The sequence below is a fragment of the Phyllostomus hastatus genome, unplaced genomic scaffold, assembly GCF_019186645.2.
Source record: "Phyllostomus hastatus isolate PE091 unplaced genomic scaffold, TTU_PhHast_1.1 phas_scaffold_345, whole genome shotgun sequence".
In the NCBI taxonomy this organism is placed as follows: Eukaryota; Metazoa; Chordata; class Mammalia; order Chiroptera; family Phyllostomidae; genus Phyllostomus; species Phyllostomus hastatus.
Genome location: NW_025334024.1, coordinates 12,884,723 through 12,909,764, shown reverse-complemented (window position 1 = coordinate 12,909,764; position 25,042 = coordinate 12,884,723). Strand labels below are relative to the sequence as shown.

The following is a 25,042-nucleotide window of genomic DNA, read 5'->3' as shown; positions in this document are numbered from 1 at the left end:
CCCAAGTACAGCCCGTCGGCACAAGAGCAATTCCATGCAGGGCGGCTGGGCAGAGCCCTCCAGCAGGGCCACCCCAACCAGGGCTGCCATCAGAGTCCTCTGGAGCTTCTGAAAATGCAGCCATGTGGGCCTCAGCCCCCACCCCCTGGGCTGTTCCCTCAGACAGGGCCTTGTTGCCTGGGTGCTGGTGCTTTCCACGAGCTCCCAGGTGAAGTTCTCGCCCATCTCTGGCTGAGAACCACAGGCAGGGACCAGTGTTAATGTCTTGCTGGAATCCTAGAGCCCTGCCCCAGCTCTCAACCCCGCTGTCCTCCCTCCAGAAGCCTCAGGGTGGCGGCCCGACCAGAACCCCTGTTCTCACCCCTCCCCCTACTCAGTGTTCATGGCATCTTCAGAACTAAAATTTCTCCCAAGATGTATGTCGATTTTTCTCCTCTGACAATGCCACAGCTGAACAAGCTGACTTCCCCTGACAACGTCCTGCTGACAGTCCCCAAGGCCATGTGAGGGCAGGTTTGGTGAGCCCAGAGATGCTGAGGTCAGGTCATCCCCACTGCTGACAGGAATACCTACCACCCAGCGCCCCCTTCTTCCCTGCCAGGTCCCGCTCTGGGCGTCACTGAACATGCACAGTCTCAGTTCACCTGCACACGCCTTCCAGGGCGGTTCTCCCCCAGGAGGAAGCCGAGACTCAGAGAGGTGAGGGCAGCTTGGTCAAGAGCTCAGCTTCGATGCTCCAGGAAACACCGTTTGGCACACACCCCCACACTCCTGCACGTCAAGGCCCATCGGTCCCCATCCGTGTCGGTAGTACCTGTGCACTTGTCACACTCTGTGGGGACGGAGGCTTTGTCCAGCACATAGCAGGCACTCAGAAACATTTTAGGAGAAAGTGAACAAATAGGAGATGGGGGGGATGGAAAGCTGATCCCACCGGGCCTGCCCCACGCTCCTGGGTCCTCCCCTGCTGGGCCTGGCCCTGTGGAACAGACAAGTAGCTGGCCTGGAGGAGAGCCTGCCTTCTCGGCCAGGGCTCCATGTAGCCTGCAAACGCCCTGGGAGTAAGTGGGGACCTGGAGGCAGGCAGGAGACCAGGGAGCCTGTGCTGTTCTCCTGGTTGCCAGGGACGGGTGCCCTGGAGACAGCTGGCCCCTCGGCTCATCGCCTGGTAACCGAGCTATAACGGTGTGTGTGCTGCTCTGCTCCGGCGCTGCCCCAGCACCTGCCCTTCCCCGTTCCCTGCCTTGCCCGTAGGGAGCATTCGTAACAGTGCACACTCATGGTATGATGCAAATGAGCAGTGGCTGGCTTCTGTGGGAAGGACACCCTATGGGGTGGGAGGGAAGGGGAGGAATGGGGTGGGGGGGGAGGACTGGAGGGGTCAGGAAACCAAGTTGTCTTGCCCCAGGCTGGCGGCTGGCTTCCAAGGGATGGCAGCTGAATGTTTTAAGCTGCCAGAACCCAAGCTGTTATCACCTTAGTGGAACTTAAGAGTAAGCATTAAGTGCAGGCCTTTTGCGTGTTTTTTGCATATATGGCACAGAACTAGGCACTCAGCGAAAAATTTCAAATTGTATTAAAAATTTTGAAAACAGGGAGGCAGGGAGGGAAAGGAAGGAGAAAACAGTCCTGATCCCTGAAGACATGTGCTCCAAGTCCAGCCGCCCAAACCCAGGTATAATTCTTTTTTTCTTTTTTTTTTTTAATTTGTTTTTGCTCTACTAAAACAAAAGGTTTTGAGTCAGGGTGGTTTTTCCAGTGGGAAGTGAGCAGGTCCACGCCTAAGCCACCCTCTCCCACCCTGGAGGTGAGTGTTTTGGCGGTGCTTTCCTTGCTGCTGGCAGGAGGCAGGGCGGGGGGCCCTCCCCCCACATGCGGGAGATGCTGGGCACGGCCTGCTCCACCCTGTTGTCGCCAAAATGTTGTCTGAGAGTACCAGCCGTTCCCAGGCCGGGGCTTCCAGCCCTGGTGCCTGCTTCCAGTCCTCCACAGGTGACCCCTCCTGGGGCAGCAGCCTGGCTTCCAAGGGTCTGTCCTGTGGCCAGTCCCACCAGTCACGGGTGCCATGCTGTACGTGGCTGTGGAGTCAGGAGGCTCTTTGTGAAGGAAGCCGAGGGCCCCACACTTCTGTGCCTCTGCCCTTCCTCTCAGCTCCACGTCCCAGGGTCAGGAGCACCTGACCGGACCCAGATCTCAGGCGCTGCCGCCCCACTGCTCTGGTAGGCAGTGGCTGCACGGGCCGCACCTCGGCCTCCAGGGCTTGCCCTGAATTCCCCTCCCTGCCAGCACCGAGCGTGTCCCTTGGAAGCACTCTTGCAGCTTCCTCTTGGCCGGGACCAGAGAGGGCCCCGCTCAGGGACTTCCTTCACTCCTCACAGGGCTGGAAGGCTGAGCCAGAGGACATCTGGGGCATAATCAGCTGACCAGTGGCCTGCCCAAACTTTTGACAAAAGTTTCTTAGAGATAAATGAGGAGAGAGAAGTGGGTGGCGGCTGCATCCATCCCCTTGGCAGAAGCTATTCGGAACCATCCATCTTCCATTTCCTGCCCGGCACCGCAGGTCAGCAAGTGTTCATCCAACATCTGCCCACGCTCGCCCCGGGACTTCACGTCAGGAGTCCTGGTGCGAGGCGAGGATGGGTCTCCCGGCCAAGGGACTTGGCCATGCACACTGTGGGTCTCCAGCCGCTCCCAGGTAGTGAAGGAGCAGCCAGGAGCACCTAGGGGACCAGGAGAAGGGGCCTCTACCATGAGGGGTTTTCCAGGGCTGGTCTGCGGACGAGGTGTTGGGGCAGGGAGTGCCTGTGTACAGACCACTAAGAGGAGGAAGGGAAACAGCCACCGTCCCAGAGAGACTGTCCCTGACTTGCTGGAATGCAGTGTGGTGACAGCCTGCAGTGGCCCCGTCCAGATGACTCCCCTCTCGCACGGAAAGTGCTCTTCGCTGGTGTCAAGGAACCTACAAGAAAGGGCTTCCTTGTTTTTGCTCCCCAAGCCATAGAGGGGGTGAAGCCCCCCACCACCACCCCTGCGGCCTTCCCTCAGAGTCACTCTGTCCCATGTTTTCCACACCCAGTTACCACTGACCCTTTCCTTCTGGGGTGGCCAGCTCTACTGCAGGATGAGGGGCCAGCTGATGTGGCTTCCCCACCCCCCCCACCCCGCCCGTTGCCATGGTAACGGCATGCCCTCCTGTTCCTGCAGAATATTGCTTTCTTGTAACCTTCCTCCCTCCCTCTCTTTCCTCCTCCTTTTTCTCACACAAAAAGAAAGCACAAGTGTTTTATATTCATTTTGCAAAATGCTGTGTAGTGCATACTAATTGGTGTGGCTTCCTCCTGTTTTGAGCCCTTCCCGTTCTCGGAGGCAGGATTCCAGGCCAGCACAGGCACGGGCCCAGCCGGCCTACTCCCTGGGAGGAAGGCTAGCTCCATTTCTAGAGGCCGAGCGGCACATCTCCAGCTCAGGGCCTTTCTTCAGGCCTGCACCAGGTGCCTCGCAAGCAAGGCTGCCGAGATCACCTTGTCCTTGTCCTGGAGCTTCCTTTCCACAGACCACAGGCTATGGGGTCCCCAGGAGCTGGGGCAGCAAAACCCTGGCTCCCCACAGAGACTCAGCGCTGCGTCCAGCGGGAGGGTGGCCCCTCTGGTGCCCAGGCTCCCTGCTGACATTGCCTCCCAGGGCCGTTCCCCCACGGGGGCCTCTTCTGGCTGCTGAGGCAGAGTGCTGGCCTAGGCCTGCATCAGAAGTGTTGATCTGAAGCCTCAAGTTCAACTCCTGGGCTGTGTGGGGTCTGCCGGTCACCTGGGGGAAGGTTCATGAGCCTGAATGTCAAGCATCCTGAAGCCCCAGAGTGGCACTCCACAGACTCTTGACTCCCCTCTTCGAGGTGTCCCTTGCCCTCCATTGTGACAGCCCCTTCCCCTTCAGGCCAGTAGGAGGCCAAAGGGCATGGTGGTGCTGGTCTGCGGCACTCACTCGAAGAGACTGGAAGGGCTGTGTGTGTGCCTGTGCGCGCGTGCACGCACACACACACACACACCGAGTGCAAGTGGTGTCGCCCCTGGTGGGGCTCTCTGTGGCCTTTTTGCCAGCCCCTGGGGACCAGAGAAATACCTTTTAATGTGCAAGCACAAGGGGAGTGGCTGGGATTGCCCAGAACCTGTAGTCAACATTTCTGGCTTTAATTGTGCAACTGACGTGTAATTTGCACTCATTTGCCATTTGGTACTAAACTTCCTAAAATAAGAATTTAAAATGTAAAATACGCAGCTTTGCTGGCTACACTCTCCAGTGGGACAGAGGTGGTGGCACAGAGAGACATGATGGAGATCCTCTCTGGTGGGGAAGTAAAATCTGAAGTTCTCCGTGTGTGTGGCGCTGTCCCAACCCAGTCCCTAAGCCAGGGCCACCAGCCTTGTCTGGCTGTGCCACCGACAGCCCCGTAACAGAAGTGGTGCGTGAAGGGTCTGCTCCGACCAGCACAGGCCCCTGACCGCAGCTGGCACTCAGTAGATGCTGGGTGAGGGGGCTGGGGGAGTGAGGCTGACTGGTGGGTGCTCCAGTTTGGGGACCAGAGCTGAGTGTGAAGTGGACTCCCTGTCACCTTGAGCACGTGACCACATGTAAGGTGAGACTGAGGACAAGCGAGGCGTGAGTGCTAGCTGGCTGAGAGCAAAGACAGCTTCCTCCTCTGGCCTCTCCCCCTTCTCTTGCAGTCTGGCTGTGGGGCTGGAGTGTGGAGACATCTCCCAGGAGGAGTGAGGCCTCTTGGAGGCTGCTGCTAAACATCTTTCCTGACAGGGAAGTCAGCATGTGTCGTTAGCCTGGTGTGGGTCAGTGTGGCCCTCCTGGGGTCGGGATCTCGCCTGAGTGCCGGCCTGGCCCCAGCTGCCTCGTGCTCTTCTCACTTGCTGCATTTGCTCGCCAGGGCCGGCTGCCTGGAGGAGGAGGGGCTGGCGGGCGCCAAGAGCTGAAAGACACACAGGTTGCCTCCTTGACCCCCTCTGCTCTCCTGTGGGTCTGAACCAGGCATGAGATCGTCGGGGGGTCAACGAGGGTCCCCTTCCTTGGGCCGTGGGCAGAGCAAGAACAGATTGCTCAGCAAGTACCATTGGATTGGGAACTAGAGTGTCAATTTGGGGTTTTGACTTGATGGGGTGTTTTGTTGAGATAGAATCCACGTACCACAAAGTTCACCCTTTTAAAGAATACTTTGCAAACGAGGTTGTGCAGCCATCACCACTATCTAATTCTAGAACATGTCCGTCGCCCCCAGAAGAAACCCTGTACCCATTAGCAGTTACCCCCTGTGTCCGCCCCTCCAGCCTCCAGTAGCCACTGATCTGCTCGCGTCCCTGGGGACCTGCCTGTTCTGGACTTTTCATGGAAATGGGATTGCCGGGCCCTGCGTGGCTCCTGTGTCTGGCTCCTCTCACTCAGCAGGGTTCGAGGCCCCCATGTTGCGGCGTACATCAGAGCTTCGTTCCCGGGCATCGCCGGGTAGCCTTCCCGGGCGTGGGTGTGCCACGTTCCATCAGCAGTTTAGCAGTTGGTGGGCGTTTGGGTGGTTTCCACTTTCTGGCTCTGATGCCCGATGCCGCCATGCACGTTCCTGTGGAGGTTCGAGTGTGGGCGTGTTTTCAGTGGTGGCTCTCTGTTTAACTTTTTGAGGCACAGTCGGCCGGCGTCTTGCCTCGCTGTTTATTTTGGACAAGTCACTCCCCCATATGGACTCCCTGGTCTCCTTCGCCTCCCCGACCTTTAGACGGTGATTTGCTTGGAAGATCGAGAATGCAGAGCACACCTCCTGCAAACCAGGGCTCAGGCTGCTCCCTCATGTAGCAAGCCTGGCACTGTCACTGCCCTGCAGTCTGTCCCCACGGTCACCCTCTAGGTCCTTTCTGCCACTGTGGAAGCGAAAGCCTTCTGGGAGCCTCCTTTGATGGCAGCCGAGGCCTGGGCCTTCCTGCTTTTGAACCCAGGCCTGTGCAGGCCTCCAGCCCTCCGCCTGGATCAGGCAGCCTTGCTGCTGCCCTCCGCCTGGACTGCTGCTTAGCAGCGACGCTCTGCAGCCAGCACGGATGCCTTCCCTGCAGGCCCGAGGGTCAGAATGTCCCAGGTGCACGGGAGGGCAGGGGCGTGGAGGTCTGCCTCCAGGCCGTGAGCTAGGGCAAGTCTGACTCAACTGCAGCCCCAGCCCCCAAGCATGGCACCTGGCAAAGCACACAGGAGAGAGACAAGGGAAGGACGAGGTCGGACAGCCAGGAGATGGCATCCATATGTGAATGCCATGTCCAGCCTAGGTGCGGCTGGAGCGTGGCAGGGTGAGGAGTGAAGTGACTGTCTCTTGGGGAAACTTTGTGCCAAACACACCAGGCTGCCGGGAGAAGACCGTGGGGCAGGACGGGCCAGCAGGCAGGGAGCTCGGCTGCGTGTGCCAGGCTGCAGCGGGGACCCCGGGAGGGGAGGGACAGCTGGGGCAGGTAGGATGGGGTGCTGGCACATTCGTTACCTAGAGGCAGGAACTGTTCTCAAGCTTTGAGGAGAGGTTAGTGGCTTTCATTTCTTTTGAGGTAAAATTCTCCCCTTTAAATTATACGATGCAGGGATTTTAGCGCATTGACAAGGTTGTGTACCCATCACCACTCTCTAACTCCAGGACGCTTTCAGCATCCCGCAGAGTGCCCTGGAGCAGTTTGACCTTGACCATAGTCAGCACATTGCACTGGCTGGCTGTGGTGCCTGGGCCACCCGGAGCTCTGTGTCACTTCCACTGCTCCAGGGCTTCCTGCATCTCAGGGGCAGCCTTGGGCCAGTGTATGACACGGTGCTGACCTGAGCCTGCACTTCGGACTGCTCTCTATGCTCAACTCTGCGTCCTCCTTGGGAGAGCTTGGCGGGCAGGGGTCAGGTTCAGGGGCCTCACTCCACTCGCTTTTCTGTATGCACGTCTGGAAGTTAGGAAGTCTTCCGTCCCGGAGCCCAGAACCACACCCCAGGTGTGGAGGGTCCTTCGGGACGTGCTGTGGCCTGGTGTCACTTCCGCAGAAGGATCTGTGTCCTAGAGAGCACTGCTGGGTCATCGCTCAGGCACGGGGCGTGAGATGTATGCTGCGCAGACTGTGCCCTGGTGCCTGCGTCCCGCACATCCTGGGGTCCCCTCGCATCCTCACTCCAGGGACCAGAGGGGAGTGTCATGGCAAAGCTGACTTCCAGGCCTCAGATTCCAGCTTTCTTCCTCTGGCTGCTCCTGTCCACTGCCTCTCTGTCCTCTTCAGTTCGGCCCTTTGTGGAACTTTCTGAGCACTGTTCTAGCCACAGTCTCACCAGCCTGTCGCCCTCTCCAGACCCCCCACCACCTCCTGGAGGAGACTCTCTGTCTCCAGCCATAGCTGCCTGTGGGGGTCCTTGTCCCTCATCCTCTGCCTTTCTCCCCCAGGTTATCCTGAAGGATCTAGAAGTGTTGGCAGAAATTGCTTCCTCCCCTGCGGGCCAGACAGAGGACCCAGGCCCCCTCGATGGCCCTGACCTCCGGGTCAGCCACTCAGAGCTTCAGGTGCCCGCGCCTGGCAGAGCCGGCCTGCTGACTGCTCCCAGTAAGTATCCCCTGCTGCTTCCAGCCTTGGGGACCTGGGACCACTAGTGCTCCATCTCGTCCTGGATGGGGCTGTCCTCGGGGTTGTCACTCCCCAGCCCTGGAGTCCTGCCAGGGTGTGAGGGGTCAGGGATGGCCACCTTCCAAGAGGTAGGCGGACCTCGCCGCCGTGCCGCCTCCTGGCTCACACCCCAGCAGCCCCCTCACCCCCATAAGAGATGCTCACGCCCCTCTTTCCTCATCTTCCTGCACCTTTCATCATCTCGAGCCAGTGGCTAAATGTAAAACCATCTGAGTCAGCTATCGTCTCTTTCCCTGGGGTGGCATCTCCCCAGTCAGGAATCCGGGGGCCTTGGCGTCGGGGCTCACAGGTGGAAGACGAGGCAGCCATTTCCTTCCTCACCGAGAAGCTAAAAATAGCTCTGAACATGGCAGGTAGCCCAGACAAGAGACAACGTAGTTCAGACATGTTTCCAGGCAGTCCTTGGCCGTGAAGGTGGCCGTGCCGTTCCTGGGGCTCACCTTCGAGCTCCTTCTAGACATCAGGCGGCCCTTCTCCCAGACCAGTGCGACTCCCCACACCTCCCTCCCAGGCAGACACCAGTTCCGCCTGTGACATCATCTGGGAAATGCCCAGGGAGGCAAGTCAGCAGGAAAGTACCAGCGAGTCTTCGGTGTTTGCCTGGGGTGTGTCTTTGTCCCCTGAGCGGCTCTTGCATTCAAGCACGAGGTCCTAAACAGCCCCTCCTCTGACGCAGAAGCCAAGTATCAGATAAACGTGGGGCCTTTCAGCAGCAGCTTGCCTCCTGCAGCGCCCCGAGGCTGGCCCCAGAGGACGCCTGGGCACACTGCTCAGCGGAGCCACGGAAGCCCTGCAGGCCTGGCCGCGCCCAGGGCTGCTCAGCTGGCACAGAAGCTGTTCACTGGAGATGTCCGAAGTCCGGCCCCACTCCTGCCCTTGCAGCGGGTACCACGTAGGCCCCCAGGCTTTAGGCCACCACTGCTGCGCATGCTCTCCTGCAGCCGGCCCCCAGCTTCCCACTGTTTCTGACTGAAGTAAGGAAGGAGCAAGGGGGCTCCTGTGGCAACTTGGCTTCCTCCTCTTGTTTCCCCAGGATGCAGTGGTTTCCTCCAGGCAGGCAGAGGCCGTCGTTAGGGAGGCTCTCACATCCTGACCCGGGGCCCGTGCTGAGGTTCCCACCCTCTGTCCCACAGCCCCGGACTCCATTCTTCATCCTGGGTCCCCAGGTCAGCACTTGAGGGTCAACCCGAAGTCCCCAGGACGGACGGCAGGAATGCCACAGGTTGAGTGTGGGGGCCAAGGCTCAGTGTGGGGGGAGGGCCCTCCATGACAGGGTGAGGAGCAGAAGGCTCTTTGTGGGAGAGGAAGGGCCTGAAGAGCAGGGACGAGGTGGCAGTGATGCCCCTGGAGGAGGGGGCAACGGTCAAGAGAAGGTACCAGCAAGGCTCAGGCCAGCCTTCAGGTCCCCTTGTCAGCGCATCCTCTGTCCTCAGTGGGAGAAGCAGAAAGCTGCGGCGTCACAGCCGCGGGCAGAGGGGACACCTTGGCCTCCCGGAACTCTGTGCTCCATCCTTTTCTCTTCCTCGGGGGCACGGAGAAGTGCCGCTGGAGCCCTGCGTGCCTAACTGCACCCCAGGGCCTGCCGAGGGGGCTCGTCATGACTGAAATGCTGACTTGCTTGTGTATGGGCCACAGAAATGGCTGTGGGTAGCCCAGGTCTGCTGGAGAGGGTGGGGTGCACCCTCGGTCAGAGGGCCTGACCCAGGGAATCCCAGGAGGAGCCCTGTGGCAACAAGCCCTTTCGGCTGCTCAGGAGCAGGGGCTGCGGGTGCTTGGGTGGCAGACACTGAACCCCAGCTCCTGGACCCACCAAGATGGATGGGCCACCGGCGAGGCTGTCAGTCAAGGCTTGCCCCAGCTCTCCAAGTCTGTCAGACTGGCTCAGCCCAGCCAGGGCTCACCCTGAATTCATAGAAGAACAACCAGCTGTGCCAGATGGGGAAGAAATTCCATCCTGGAAAGAACACCAAGAAAGTACCTGCAGCCAGTAATGTTTCTCGCTTCAAGGACTCACAGCACCGAGGGCCACATGCTCTTAGCTTAAGACTCGTGCACATGTGCATGTGCTGGCCCCGCAGTTCTCAAATGGGTCCCTGATTTTGAAAGGTCAAGATCAAGTTCATACCAGAAGCAGAAGAGCATGCGAAGCCAGACCTGGGCCCCGGCTACCCTAGGGAGGGCATGCACCAGTCACCAAGGCTGCTGAGGGTGGCTCTGAGAGCAGAAAGCACACAGGAAGTTCACACTCATTCCTCTGCAGGCTACTCATCTCGTGGCTTTTAAGGCACGCAGGCAGGGGGGTCGTTCTGTCTGCTTCCCTCTGGCTGCACACGTGGGCAGTGGCCGAAAGGCCAGACCCCCTTCCTGTTTGGATTTTGCTTTCCTCGGGCTCTCCCTGGCGCTGCTCTGAGAACTCGCAGACTGCAGTGCTGCGTCCCTTCAGGGTAGGTCGCCCCACCCCATGAAGGAACTTCCTGGAAAGCCAAGGAGGCAAGGAACCTAGCAAAGACGCCATCAGTGGTGTCCGTAGGGAATCACATGGCGCTGCCTGTGTGTTGGGTCTGGAAACTCAAATGGCACGGACTGAATCAGTGGTGGGGAAGCAAGGCCCATTATACGCAAGGTAGTTGCTGTGTTGGCCTAAATGCGCGACAGCAGTGGTTCCCAGGGCCCACCACGCAGAGCGGGATTTTCCTCTCTCCTGCCCTAGCTAAACATCCCCCTGGAAGGCAGAGCTGTGTGGGCTGAGGCGGTGCAATCATTCCTCCCCTGCTCCCTTTTGCGCCTGATCTGTACGGAGCCCCAGGCAGGGAAGAGGGCCACCTCCGGGTCAGTCAGGAGGAGAGCAGCCTGGAAGGGGGATGCCACGTTTCCCTGTCTCCCTAGACAGAGATAGAGGGAAAGGAAAGAAAACAAATGATTGGGTTGCCTGTGACTTGGCAGCTTTTGGCCTTCTCTGCCTGTCCCTACTTGGGGGACGTTGGCTGAGGCTGTGCCAGGCTCTGGGGAGAGGAAACCATGAGCTCCCCTCGTGCGGATCTGAAGGACCCGGGCCTGAGCCTGCGAAGAAGGCTGGGCAGGCACAGGAGGCCTCTGGGACCACTCCCCTGGCAGAGACGTGCCTGGCCCACAGGGGGCTTGGGCAGCCCAGCTGCAGAGCAAGAGTGGCCTTGGCCAACCACAGCAGCAGTGTGGCGCTCTGGGGGCAAAGGTCTTACCAGGACCGATGTTTACCCCTAAAACCCCATCTTCCTGCCCTCCCCTTCTGGCCCCAGGCCCATTCTTGGTGGGATAACACTGCTTACATCCCCCTCTCTGGCCCAAGGGGGAGTGTGACCCCAGCTCTAAAAATACAGACAAAAGTGAACTGTTCTGATTCTGTTTTGTTCCTTATAGCCCAGACTGGCGTGGCCAAAGCAGAAAGAAGTTCTAGAAAAAAACCTAGAAAGCGATCCTTGGGCATTTTCCCCAGTGCTAACAGCGACTGTAGCCTGTGGGGCCCTTGTCAGGGCCAGGCTCTGCTCTGAGCACTCGCCACAGGTCAGCGCCCGGGAGCTCGCCGCGGATGAGCTCGGGACGCCTCTGAGAGGAGCGAGCCGTTGTCGTCCCCGCCTGGCACGGGGACTGCAACCAGCGAGGGTGCTGACCCAGGAGCCTGGCCGGAGAGCCTGCTCTCTTCACCCCCACACTCAGGAGCATGGGGGAGCCCCAGCCTTGCCCAGCACTGGAAGCCCCCACTGCCCGAGGGGAGGTGCAGAACAGTGGTAGCCAGGCCTATGGTCTCCTCTGGGTGCTAGCTTCTGAACCCCACCCCTGGGCCAGATTTCCTCTCCCACCCCTGTCCCGCCCACCCGTCACGATATGCACGGGTGCTGGGTTCACGTGTGCTTCCCTCCTGGCCCTGACCTTTTAGACCCTGCTTCTCGAGGTGCAGGTTGTGCAGCCTCGGCATCACCAGGAATGTCGTCAGAAATGCGGACACTTGGCCCCACCCCAGACTCAGAATCCCATCTTGTCACAATCCCCAGGTGACTTGTGTGCCCCTCATGGGTTGAGAAGCGCCAGCTCAGACTGCAGGGGCCTCACCGTGCTGACAGGAAGAGGGGGCCCCAGGGCCGGCCACCCCGTCCCCAGTGCCGGGTCTGAGGCTCACCTAACACCACCACCCAGGCCTTCTGGTCACCAGATGGAAGAGAGCCTGCAGCCACCTCCAACCCAGGCCCATGGCTGTTGATCAGCCTGAGGGTCCCTCCCCCTTTCCCTCTCTCCAGAGCTGCCTGTGGCACCAGGCTGCTTGATCCAACAGCCGCCAGAGCTGTCTCCTGGTACAGCCCCTCTCCACTGTCATGGCAGCGCCAAGTTCCTCCGGGGCCCGACTGGAACCCATGCGCTCTGACCCAGACAGCTGGAAACCTCCTGGATTTGGGTGGCTACCCCAGGGCAGAAGCTCCCGGCCTCAGCTGGGCTGACCCATAGAAAAGAAAGTGACCACCTTTTGGATCAGTTCCACCTTTGGATACTGTTGCTACAACATCTTAACCACCCTTTTGTCCACGCAGCTGTGGGGTTTGGGCTCTCTGATTCCCCAGACTCCACCCCCGCCCCCCGCCCCAGACACCCTTTCACAAGAGCCAGACTCCTCTCTCCCAGGGCAGCGAGCCCCTCCCCACCTGTCCCCTTTGATTCCAAACCAGACTCCCAATCACTCAGCCCCTCCTCTGAACACGTCCTGTGCCAGGAACTCGCTAAGCTCCTTATCCCTGTAAGTCTCCCAGACTGAACCCCGCTACCCTGGAGAAGGTGTCACTTCCTCAAGACTGTCCTGCCAATTAGCCACAGGACTTGGATCTCATCTGGGTCCTCCGGCCCTTCCCCCGCACTCCCAGGGCAGTGGATCCAGAGAGATACCCACTGGAGGGGCCAGCAGGGAGGTAGACGGAGGGTGGGAGTGAGCGGGGACCCCGCTGGGCCTGGGCTGGGCGGCTAATGTTTTCCCATCTGGTTCTGTTGAACTGTAACTCGCGTTGTGTATTAAGGCCAGAGCTATTTTTATCCTGACATGTGAGGCTCCTTCACGTCATAGCCACAAAACTCAATCCAAAACATCCCAGGGAAGGTTGTTTGTGAGACGTTCTGCAGATTCTCATGTTGCCACATCAGGTTTCACTTAGCAACATCTGTGGGGCTGGCTCCCCGGCTGCCCACCCCACCGGCCTGGTTTTATGTGCCGAGAGCTCCCGACAGCATCTGTCTGCCCTGGGCCAGCGGCGGTCACGTGCACTTCCTGCCAGAGCCGCTTCTCCGAACCAGAAATGTGAGGCAAGCAACATTCAACTGCCGGACCTGGTCCTCAGCAGGATCGGAGACTGAAACTCCTGCTCCTCTCAGCCCCTCAAAGGGCACCTCGCTCCTCAGACCCGTGGCCAGGTGGTTCTCCTCTCCTCCCCACTTCCTGGGCCCCAGCCAGCCAGCCAGCCAGCTCGCCCACTGTCTCTGGGACTGGAAGACTGTGCTGGCGGTGTTGCCCGAGTAAAAGCCTTCGTCCTCAGCAGCCCCTCAGCACGGTATGAATCAGGACATGCCACCCAATCCTGATGGACCAGCAGCACCCAGCCCAGGGCCCCATGGGCCGGCGGGAGATCTCAGCAGAACTGGCTTCTATCAGAGCTGCTGAGAAAGGAGGCCCGTTCGCCGCCATGCTTGTCAAATGTGCAGACCAGCAGGAGCCGGGAGTGGGCGAAGTGGGCGAAGTAGCCCGTGGAGGGAGGTGCTGTGAGCTCCCCCCCGGGAGGCTGCCGTTGAGCAGACGTTAGTTCAGCGGAGAGAGGCCTGTCGGTCCCTGTAGTAACTCCTGGAGTGGGTTTGTTTTCCCCTACTCCATCTTCTCCTCCTGTACCTGCAGCCCTGCCTGAGAACACCTCTCACTTCCATCTCGAGCCAGCTGAGCCCAGGGGCTAGTGAGATCAGAAAAGTGGCTGGCGGGCCAGTAGGAGGCCGAGGCTAGGGCAGATAGAGCCCGCTCCTGGGACGCCCGGGACGAGCTGCGCACTGAGACAGGCCCCAGCTCCAACCGGCCCACCCAGAAAGTGCCCCCCTCCCACCGCCTCAGGGGGATGCTGCCCTGCCCAGGCATGTTTCCTCCAAACAGTTGGGATGGGATCTCACTGAGCTTTACAAGGCTCCTGGCTCTCTGCTTTGGAGGCTTCTGTCCTCCAGGGCAGTGGCCCTGACCAGAGTGCCCTTGGCATGTGGGAGCCTGGAGGGCAAAAAGCCCCACCCCGATAGCCAGGCCCAGACAGCTCCCCCAGAGCTCCCACCACACTCTGGCCTCCCGCCAACCAAGTCTCAGGGAAGGTGCCGCCTGCTGCTCTTTGTAGTCTTTCGGTGGTGGGAGGGCTGGGCTGCAGGGGCTTCCCAGCAACCGCTGTCTGGAGAATGCGAGTCACTTGCCATGGCTTCTTGCAGATATGACTCAGCCCTCCTCCCACCTCCCCCCGAGGGCCTCAGCTCTGGGGGCCAGCATGCAGGCCTGGACTTTGAGAGTTGCTTGTGTGGCCCAGAGGGGAGCTGTGGTTCAGGAAACTGGGAGTGTGTCCAGAGCAACCCCACGCCTTCTCTTCTGCCTTCTTTGGCCAGACTGCCTGCTGCGAGGTAGCAGGTCTGTCTCCCTGAATATGGGGTTGATGGGGTTTCAGGTCACCCGCTCTTCTCCTTGCAGCCTCCCTACCTCCCAGATCTGAACTCTGCCCACTCAGAGACATTCCAGACTATCCTCTAACTGTCACTCATTCATTCTGATACTCAGAATGGGAAGTTTTCAGTGGGTCAGGTTGTGGCATGTTTGCACGTAGCAGCCTCCACTTACTGAGCGTGGACTATGTGGCAGGCCCCAGCAACAAGTTTTGTCTTGTTTAATGGGGCTTCTTATTGGCCCCACTCTACAGATGAGGAAACTGAGGCTTTGACTGGGCCATGGTTGCATAGTGGTGGCGTGAAGAACCCAGGTCTGATGAACGCCCAAGCTGGGCTCTTAAATGCCATGCTCAGAGCTTCCCACTACGCCTCAGAGGCCAGAACACCCCAGCACCTCCCGATTGCCTGCCCAAGACACCCAGGCCCCTGGGGAGTGGAGACTGTGGCCCCAGTTAAGGAGGATTTCTTTATGGTCGGTCGTCATGCGTGTTGGTCCCTTTGTCCTTTGAAGTACTTCGGAGCCCAAATGGCATGAGGACTAGAAATGGGGTAGAACAGTGGTGCACATGCAGAAGCTAGAAGGAGACAGGGACCCAAGGAGCCGTCACTAACAAGCACCCAGTGAGCTGGGTTCCAGTCCACATGTGCCTCCAGTGGGTGTGCAGGCATGGCCTCTGTCCTCCAGCAAGGCCACCATGGGGCAGCCCCATCGGGAGGGGGACAGTGAAGGGGGTGGAGTGGGCTGCCTCAACAGATGTATCTGCAGCCACCTCTTGGAGATCAACTCCAGCTGGGCCTGGGGTAACGCGATCTGTAAGAATGTGACACTTGATTCTGCAAACAGCCCTGCTGGGCCAGGGAGCAGAGACTGTTTGCCATTCCAGAGTCACTCGGAATCTCCCAGGCTGGGCTGTCCCGGGCAGGACCCCAGAACGACGCACTGCAAACAGGTTCGGTGAGGCCCACCCTGGGCTTCTCGCTTGAGACTCGGCCCCTGCATGGGGCGTGGGAGCTGACTAGGAGGTCCTCAGGAGAGAGGGCAGTGGTTTGAAGGTGTGGCTCCTAATAAGGAATCCTCGAAGAGTAATTCACAGCCCCCTTTGCCACTTCGCACCCACTTCCCCAGACACACGGTGAGAGGGCATGCAGGAAGCCTGAGTTCAGCAAAAAGACAGCTGCTGGGAGCTGCCTGGCCACTGGCATTTGGTGAAGTCAGCCCATAGGAGCTCCTCTGTAGACTTGCTCCTAGTACTCTGAATGGTTCTTGTTTCGTGGTTCAGGCTGATGCTTCTGGGAGCTATAGCACCTCGTACAGCCAAGCTGGATTCCCAGAGACCCCACCCACATCGCCCCTGTTTCATGCCCATGTGTGGCCATCCCCTCCCTGGCCTGAGGAAGAAGTCTCGACTGGGCCAGAGAGGGGGCCAGCCTGGAATGTGATGGCCCCAGATGCCGCTATTGGCCTCTCTGCTTCCTCCTGTGTCCTCCCTGAGGTTCAGACTTCCAGTCAGAAGTGGAAGAAGTTCTGGGCATCCACGTACAACGTGGTGGTTAGAGTTAATAATACTCTATTATGTACTTGAAAGTCACTGAGAGTAGATCATAAATGTTCTCACAAAAAAGAATGGTAATTATGTGAGGTGGTGGAGGTGTTAACTAATACCGTGGTTGTAAGCATTTTGTGATATATAAATGTATCAAATCAACAGGTTCACAGTAAACTTACACAGTGTTATATGTCAGTTACACCCCATTTCAGTAAAGCTGAAAAATGTAAAACAAATCAGCTACAAAATTTTTTTAAAATATAGGACAACTGGATCTCCATTCACATGCAAAAACATTATTTGGACTCCTTCACACCATATACCAAAATTTTGAATGACCAAAGACCTAAACATGAGAGCTTTAAAAAAATGACAAATTCTTACAAGAAACCATATTGTAAAGTTTACTAACCTCAGATTAGGTAACAGTTTCTTAGGTGTGACACTGAAAGCACAAACAACCAAAGAAAGGAATCGATAAATTGGAGTTGATCAAAATTTAAAAAGTTGTGCTTCAAAAGATACCTCAAGAAAGTGAAAAGACGACCCACAGAATTGGAGAAAATATTTGCAAATTGTATATCTTGCAAATTGATAAGAGACTTGTATCTGATATATAACGAACTCTTACAATTCAACAGGGAAAAGATAACCCAACTTAAAAATAGTGGATTTGAACAGAGATTTTTCCAAAGAAGACATAAATGGCCAATAAGCACATGAAAAGATGCTCAGCATCACTAATCATTGGGGAAATGCAAACCGAACCCACTATGAGATGCCGCTTCCCGTCCGCTAGGAGGGCTACATACAGTCAAGGAGAGAGTGACAGGCGCTGGCGAGGGTGTGGAGAAGTCGGGACTCCTGTACAGGACTGGTAGGACTGTAAAACGGTGCAGCCACTGTGGAAAACAGACTAGCAGCTCCTCGGGAGTTTAGAGGGTGACCGTATGACCCAGAAATTCCTCTCCTGGCTGTATAACCAAGAGAAATGAAAACATGTTCACATAAAACCTTATATATGAATATTCATAGCAACATTAGTCTTAATAGCCCAAAAGTAGAAACCACCAACTGATGAATGGATAACTGTGATATGTCCATACAGTGGAATACTATTCAACCACAAAAACGAATACAGACTGATACCACAGCATGGATGAACCTTGAAAATATGCTAAGGAGCCACAAATCGAAGGATCCCATTTATGGGAGGTGCCCAGAACGGGCAAGGCCACAGGAGCAGTAGACGAACGGGGGCCGGGGGCTGGTGGAGCGGTAATAGAGAATGGCAGCTAACTCACGGGTGTGGGTTTCTTTTAGGGGGTGATGACAGTGTTCTGGACTTAGTGGTGATAGATGCGCAACTCTGACTATACTGAAAACCACTGAATCGTACACCTTAGAACTTGATGGTATGTGAATTATATCGCAATTAAGCTGTTTTCTTTTTAATGCCCTGTTAATGTCTTGGGCAGATGGAGTGAGGATTCCTACCTCCATTGACAGCACCTCTTTCCAGCAGTGCTGTTGATGCTGTTGAGGTCAGCCTGTGTTAGAAGGGAAAGAGGGTGTGTGAATACACACCAGGACTGCATCAGGACTACCCGTGCATTCCTTCAGCCCCGCCATCGTCCCCAGCCTCCATGCTGGGTGCCTTGCAGAGGGGCACGTGGGGGCGAGGGTGCTGCGTCTGGCCCTCGGTGTGTCTTCAGCCAGGACACATCAGACGGAGACCTCCAGTGTGCTTCTGGCTGGTTCTAAAGCCAACGCTGGGCTTTGAAAGTCTTCAGAATACGACCCTAAAAGAGCATCTTTGCCTGAAGATGAGGAAGAATGATTTCAAAACATGGGGTGCAGATTGAAACACTGGTACCAGTTTGCCAGCGTGTGCTGTCTTTGATCCAGTGGGTGTGGGCATAATTTACTTTCTCTTAAGTCGCACTGGGAAAGGACTGTGGCTTTTGTTGACCATTGAGATTGTGGGCCCGCCTTTCCCCGTTTTTTCTCTTTGTCTTGTCATTTGTCAACTGGCCGAATAAAGGCCACGCATACTTATTGAGGTAATGATATAATGATACATTTTGTGTATCATAGAAATGTATACTTGAAACAGTCTCATTAACCAGTGCTATCCCAATAAGTTTAGTAAAAGTAAATTAATAAATTAATGAAATAAAAATTGCATAGCGCCTAGCAGAGTTTTACATGCAGGCGGGGTTCCCTAAGTGGTCAGGGGTTAGCTGGGGGGATGGGCGGGTAAGTACGTGTGTTGTAGTGAGCAGAGTTGCATTTGCTTGTACATACTTGTGTAGTCCATGCTTTTTTGCTGTCAACCGTGACCCCAATTGAAGATTTTTCTCTCACTGTTACATGCAGACCCCCCTGAGCACACACACGCATACTCCACCTTTTTGGCCTTACAGCTGCTTACATCCTGGGGGTGGAGGGGTCCCATCACCCTGTGGACATACAGTCAGAATAAACCCCAGCTCTGTCCCTTTCTCTACAGGTACCAAAGGCTTGGAGTGTTCTCCTTCCACCCCCACCATGAACTCCTACTTTTACAAGTTCATGATCAACCTTCTCAAGAGGTTCAGCAGTGAACGGAAGCTCCTGGAGGTCAGAGGCGCCTTCATCATCAGGTCAGCGTTGGCATACTTCCCCCTCCTCCCACGGCCGCCATGCGGGGTGTCTGGGCAGCCATTTTCTCCTGCATGTCACTGGTCGGCTTTTCTTGACATTCGTGTTTACGAAGGAGGTTCTCCCCTTCACCCTGGGTTGCTGGTGCTACTGACACGCGGCAGGTCAAGGTCACCATTTCTCAAACAAATGAATTAGTTTTTGCTTGTGAGACAAAGTTTTCCTTTGAGGTTGACTATCACCTCATTAAGTGCCCTTGTCGGGGACTCGGTGGGGTGGGGGCAGTAGGTAAACCGGTTGGCAGGTGGACGAGGGCTGCGCTCGGTGCCCACTGCCGGCACAGGGTGTGGCCGGGTGGCTGGCAGCAGCGGCCCTGGCGGGGCGGATGCTGGAGTCCTGGGAGCCTAGTCCTGGGCGGCGCCTGGGCCCCAGCCCCTGTCGCTTGACGCCTCTGAAACTGTCATCACCAGTATCAAGGCCAGGGTTACCGAAAGAGTGACTTTCGGACCAACAAAATCTAGGTGGGACACAGATTTTCCCAGGCTCCTCAACAAAGCCAGGTGGAAGATTCCTCCAGAAGAGGCTGAGTGGCGGTGGTTCGCAGCTCTGGCTGTGTGTGGGGTCCCCGGAAGGCTTAAAAAAGAATTGATGGCTGGCACTCCCCCGATCAGTGAGATCAGAACCTCTGGGGTGACAAGGGCTATTAAAGCCACCCACGGGCCTGGGGAACAGGCTAGACTGGTGTGGTCCCAGGAGTCAAGGAGGCCTCTGAGGCTCGCGGCAGGATCAGGGAGTTGAAGGAGGATTCCCGGCAGCGCGTCCAGCCTTTGCAGAGGCTTCAAGGCAGGAAGAAGCCTGGAGAGTCCATCTGACTGAGAACCAGAAGGCAAAGGGCAGAGGAGCTCAGGCTTGTGGGCCACACTGAGGACTGGGGACTTGACCCAAGGGGTCACGGGGAGCCACTGAAAGGGCTTGAGCAGGGAAATGGTGTGACCAGACTTCTCTTTTTAAAGATCACTGTTCCGCCTGGGGGCAATGGGTGGAGGGCCGTTGTCCAAGTGAGGGACGGCGGCAGCTGCTGGGGGTGGAAAGAAACAGCGGGATTCAAGAACTCATAGGAAGCGTAATCGATTGCATGAGGGAATGAGGGGAGAGGCAGCTGGGAGTGACATGCAGGACTGAGGGGTGACAGTGGAGTAGGTAAGAGTGGCCATCCCTGGAATGGGAGCCCTGGAGGAGGAGCAGGGAGGGAAGGGGGCCCATATTTGAGTTTAAATTGCTTTGGGGACATCGAAAGACTGATGTTGAAGAAGTAGTTTATTACACCTGTCTCTCGAAAAAGAGATCTAGGCCTGAGATACAAATCTGGAAATTGATGCCATTGTCATTCATTCACTCATTCATTTATTCAACAGACATTGGCTGAATACTGATTCTGGGCAAGGTACTATTCTGGAGGTGCGCTTGTGGCGTTTTCATTCTTAGGGAGGAAGAACGGTCGGTCGTAAGTGGGCAGAGAGAAAAGGGAAGGGAAGGAGCCTCGGCCGAGCCTTGAGGAGCCCCAGTGTGTGATGGTTGGGGAAAGAGGGAGAAACCAGGAGCAGAGGCTGAGAAGACGGGCCCAGGAAGTAGGGAAAAGCAGAGGAAGGAGGGGCATGGCAAGAGGCAGTGAAGGGAGATGAGTCCCCAAGAGGGCCTCTTGGGGGGCACAGGAGAGGGAGCCACCGGCCCCGGCTCTAGGGCCGAGCAGGGAGTCGAGGGACGTGGAAGATGGGCAGAAGGACTGAGTCAAAGGAGGAGACAGGCTTGCCTAGCCAGAGGACAAACAGCAGGACCCAGAGTCTCTGCCCACCAGGAGGAAGGGGCTTCTGACGGTCTGCACTACCCAAAGTGTCCTGTGGGGGCGGGAGGGTGTCACCACACTGTCGTGTTGGGAATCAGGTCGTTCTCTGTGGCGGGTGTCCCGTTCCGGGTAAGGTGTTGAGCAGCATCCCTGAGCCCTGCCCACTCGATGCCAGGAGCACCCCTCCCATCCAGTTGGGACATTCAAAAATGGCTTCAAACAGTTCTAAGTGTCCCCTTGGAGCAAAACTGCCCTGAATGAGAACCAAGGTTAAAAGGGACAGAAATGGCTTCTTATCCTCCTAGGCCAAAGGGAAGCTTTCCACAGTGTTTCATCACATCAAGTTGGACAGTCAGTTGGGGATTGAAGTCAGGGTTAGATGTGGTACAGAGATCCCCCACCAGGAAAATGGTGGACTGTCCCACAGGAGGGACAGTTAACTTTGTGTGGGTTTTCCAAACTGCAGAGGCATCAGCCCTGGAAGACTCTCAGGACGCTAGAGGGGAGAGAGGCCTTTGAAAAAGGCCTTCACAGCCGGTTTCCTCCCTGGAGAACTGGACTGTAGTGGGTTCTTCTCCCCTCTCTCAGCCTCACATGCCCCATCAGGGTGCGGGGCGAGGGAGCACGGGGGAGTAAGCACCCCCAGACAGCACCCAGCAGAAGTGCAGCGCATGGGCACTGGGGGGCTGGAGGCCCTGCCACCGCAGCGTTCCCACTTCCAGCCTGCAGGGCAGACGCTTCGCCTGCTCTGCAGTGTCTCCCAGGCCCCCAGGGCTGATGAGAACCCTCATTCTGCAGAAGGGAAATGAGAGGAAGCCATGTACCCACCCGTCCTGGTTGGAGCTGGGCTGCAGAGCCCCTCACTCTGCTGATTCCATAGCTACTACCGGACCCTTCTGTGCTGGGTCAGGTGCCTTGAGAGGTCCTGTACCACCAAGAGCCACCACGTGAGGCCCCACTTCTCAGGAGCTCCTCCCTCCTGCTCCCTGGGGGCTCAGCACGTCCAGCATGGTGACAGCTCACCGTTCCGAGGCTCACACCCCTTGTGGGCCACAGTGGAACCTCATGGCGTCAAGCCTGGCCTCACTCCCACCCCCAGCCCCAGAGTCTCCTAGCCCCCTGGCACTCACACAGAGAGCCAGGGCTGGGACAAGGGAGCCTGTGGCTGGGCCCTCACACATGTTGTTCCCCTCAGTCCTTTGCTTCATTCGTCCAGCCTGTCATCACTCCGAGCAGCACCAGCACCTGTCAGTACGTGTTAAAGCCGACAGCCACCTGGCCCTGCGTCCTGTGGGCCACGCTGGTTCTGTGGACCAACTGCCTGTTAATCCAGTGTGCCCAGCTGCGGCTGGCCAGCCCGGGTCACAGTCCGGGCCATCGTGGTGCTCGCAATGCAATGTCCGATGTGGAGGCGGCCTTGAAAATGTGCTTTCCTCCTCCTTCCCACGGTCCGGGGCCGAGGCCCTTCAGCAGAGCTGGCTGGGGATGAGCCCTCGGGAGTGTCGGCAGGCCTGCCTGCTCCTCATCTCATTTCCTTGTTTTCTGCTGAGGGCTTTAAGGAGGGGGATAGTAACAGTGCGTGCGGACTGCTGAGATGGAGCCACAGGCTCAATAAGAAACCCAGCAAATGATTTAACCCTCCAGGTGTTATGCATACTGTAAGTTGCCCCTCTCAACCCTCAAGACTGACCACTGAGGAAAAAAGGGAAGGAATTCTCTGGCAAACAATTTCTGCAGTAGTGTGTTCAGCTCAGGGTCCAGGAGTGGCTGCCGTCTCTAGGACAGAGGCATCTGGAGCTCTTGAAGACAGACATCTGGTGGGGGTCTTGGCGCTGAGGAAGATCCCTGACTTCCCTCAGGACCCGGAGCGTTTCCTCTCCCCCACGGCTTTCCCAGGCTGTGCCTCCTTTGCGGGGGAGGGGGGCGAACTCCAGCCGGGCCCCTGACTGGGTTGGACAGCCTCTGTGGACCCAAATGGCCTTGTTATTTGGTGGGCGTAGCAGTGCAGACGCATGTTGAGTTTGGGGATGCAAAACACCATCTCAGCCAGACTTGCCGGGACCTGCTCGCAAGCCCACGCCTAGAGGGAAGACGACAGGGTAGGAGCTGCCAAGAAGGGGCTGCTGCCAGGCACCCCAGCCCTGCCCACGCCCATACCCCCTCTGCAGAACTCCACGGGCAAATGGCAGATGGGCCTCCCAAGGCACTCAGGGCAGGATTCAGAGGGGAGCTTCTCGAGGGACACAGACTGGGGTTCAAATCCCAGGTCTTCCAGTTGTTAACTGCGTGACTTGCTTCCAAGCCTGTTCTGCTTTGCCTGTAAGACAAAGATGATCGTGCTGCCTGCCGTTTACAGAGAGGGTTACACACGACTTCGTGTCACAGCTCTCAGCACAGCTGGGTAAAGGGGAGCTGCTGTTCCATCTCGTGATGTGGCCTCGGCCTCTCTCAGCGGTCTGTGTGGATGGGAAACCGGACTCGAGAGAGGGAAATAATTGACCTTCTGTGCCGACAGCTGGCTCCGGGGTGCCAGGCCTGCCGCCCCAGCACCCAGGGCACCCAGCAGCGCCCAGCCTGGCCCCACTAAAACAACTCGGCCCAGGGTGGGTATCCGTGTGCACTTATCTCCCTCTTCCAGCCCCTTCCCACCCTCCACGCCAGTGCAGGCAGGACAAGCGCGGGCCTTGTTTTCCCATGAACTGGTCCACTTATACTCAGGAGAAAAGGCGAGGAGGGAGAAGACGTAGCTTCTTTGATAAACTGTGATATGAACTCCAGCGTAATCCAACAGCTGGGATCTTTACAAGGCCTGCTTCTGTGCTGGGAAGGGAGCGGGCCTGAAGACACCCCACGCTGCCGGCCAAGACAGCCCTCCGGCCAGCCATCCTTTGCCTTAATCAGCTGAGCCTTTCCCCCTCCTCTTCCTCTCTGCCGCCTTGCAAAGAGAACTGGCCAGAGAATGCTTTCTTTTTAACAAGCGACTGAGGCTCCAACCAGCCCAGCTGATGGTGGACCAGGTCCCAAGTGCCCTCCCCTAAGAAGAGGTGGGTATTGGAAGAGCATGGGTTGGGGCCCTAGTGAGAGATGGGGGGCCAGTCACGAGGCCTCTTCCTTGAGACCCTGGCCTCCCCCACGCCACTGTCCTCCCCAGGGTTTGCATAAGAGCCCTGTGTTGGGGCGGGTGGAATGGGCAATTGATTGGCCGCTGAGGTGGGTGGTGGGGTAGGGGAGCCAAGGCCAAGGAAGCCACTGGAAACTGGACTTGTTTTTAATTGCTGGGGCTGAGGGAGGGCCTCAAGAGAAGAAGCTCTCTTTCATGCTGCAATTGGGAAATCCCACTTTGCTGTCCTTGTGCACTGGCCTGGGAGACCAGCCCTTGGCGAGGGCTGAATGGCTCTGTGGCTGGGGCAGCCCCACCAGCTGATCGGCCTGACCGTCCTTCGGCCCCTGAGGCCCACTGACGCTGGGTACCTTCCTTTACCCTGTCTGACTTTGGAAGTGCCCCGTACCTGCCCCAGGGCATTGGCCAGCCCCCAGAAGCCCATCCAGCAGAAGCTAATAGAAGATGAATGAGAATCAAGTGGCACAACCCAGATCCCTGGTTCAGCGGCATTTGAAAAAAGCGTGCTTTGCCCCAGGCCTGCAGTAGAGGGCTTCAAGAGGTCCCACTCGGATCCCTTTCTCTTGCCCCTTTAATGGATTGCAATCATTCACTCAGAATAAAAATAAATCACTGTGACAAACACGGTCCGACCTCGGCCTCTGCTGGGAGGGCCCGGGACCCACCTCCCCAGCATGCAGGCCAGTTTGGGTCTTTCACTGGTTTGTAGGCGTTTGCTCTTCCCCGGCTGAGAAGGAGACAGGACGTTGAACAGAGCTGGGGAACTCTTCCAAGGCATTCCTTGCGTCCTCCTCAGGGGAAGCTTCTCTTCTCGCCATCTTTAAGTTAGTCTGCCCAGCTAACTTCTGGAGCTTTCCACAGTCGTTCTCTACCCGTCCCTGGGCCACGGCTGCGTGCTTTGCTGAGGTGCAGGACCGTGAAGGGGTTGCGGCGGAAGCTACTCTGTACAACCAGCTCTCGCCTCGGACCTCGTCACTGGGGACCTCGTCACTGGGGACCTCGTCACTGGGGACCATGCCAAGGGACGGTGCACGACAGGAGGGGTCTGACACGCTGGAGAAGCTTCCTGCCCTCAGAGACAGGAGGATGTCCTTGTGAAGGGCAAAATGCAGAGAGCCCAGCCCCCTCTTTTTCCATTGTCCCCTAATCCCAGCACCTCACAGAACCATCTGTGACCCAAGGGTGACAGGGAGGGCGGGGGGACAGGCCAGTGGCTTTGCCCTGCCTCCTCTAAGCAGTCCCCACACTGTCCCTGTAGAGCCCACTGTCGTACACACTGGCCCTCCCTGGAGAAGGGATGTGTTTTCTTCTGGAAAATGGAAACATGTGTTGAGCTTTGGTAGGCTAGGCTGGGATTAATTAGGTTTAAAGGGTGGGGGATGGGGGAGGAAGTGCTAGCCAGAGAGAACCCTGCACAGTGAGCCCTGGAATTCTGGGGAGCTTTAGAGGGAAGTGCCCCCATGTTTCAAGGGACCTCCTGATCCCCATGACAGGGAAGCTGGAAGAAGCCAAGGGT

The 25,042-nt window shown here is 57.4% G+C and overlaps 1 protein-coding gene across 2 annotated transcripts in view; it reads left to right on the top strand.

The window, feature by feature from the left end:
• Positions 1-25,042, top strand: part of VAC14 (VAC14 component of PIKFYVE complex) — a 94,147-nt gene that overhangs the window by 40,223 nt on the left and 28,882 nt on the right. For both annotated transcript variants that reach the window (XM_045819053.1, XM_045819054.1), the window contains exons 13-14: positions 7,442-7,598; positions 18,432-18,564. In XM_045819053.1, the coding sequence (XP_045675009.1) occupies positions 7,442-7,598; positions 18,432-18,564 (290 nt within the window). The remainder of the gene's footprint in view (positions 1-7,441; positions 7,599-18,431; positions 18,565-25,042) is intronic.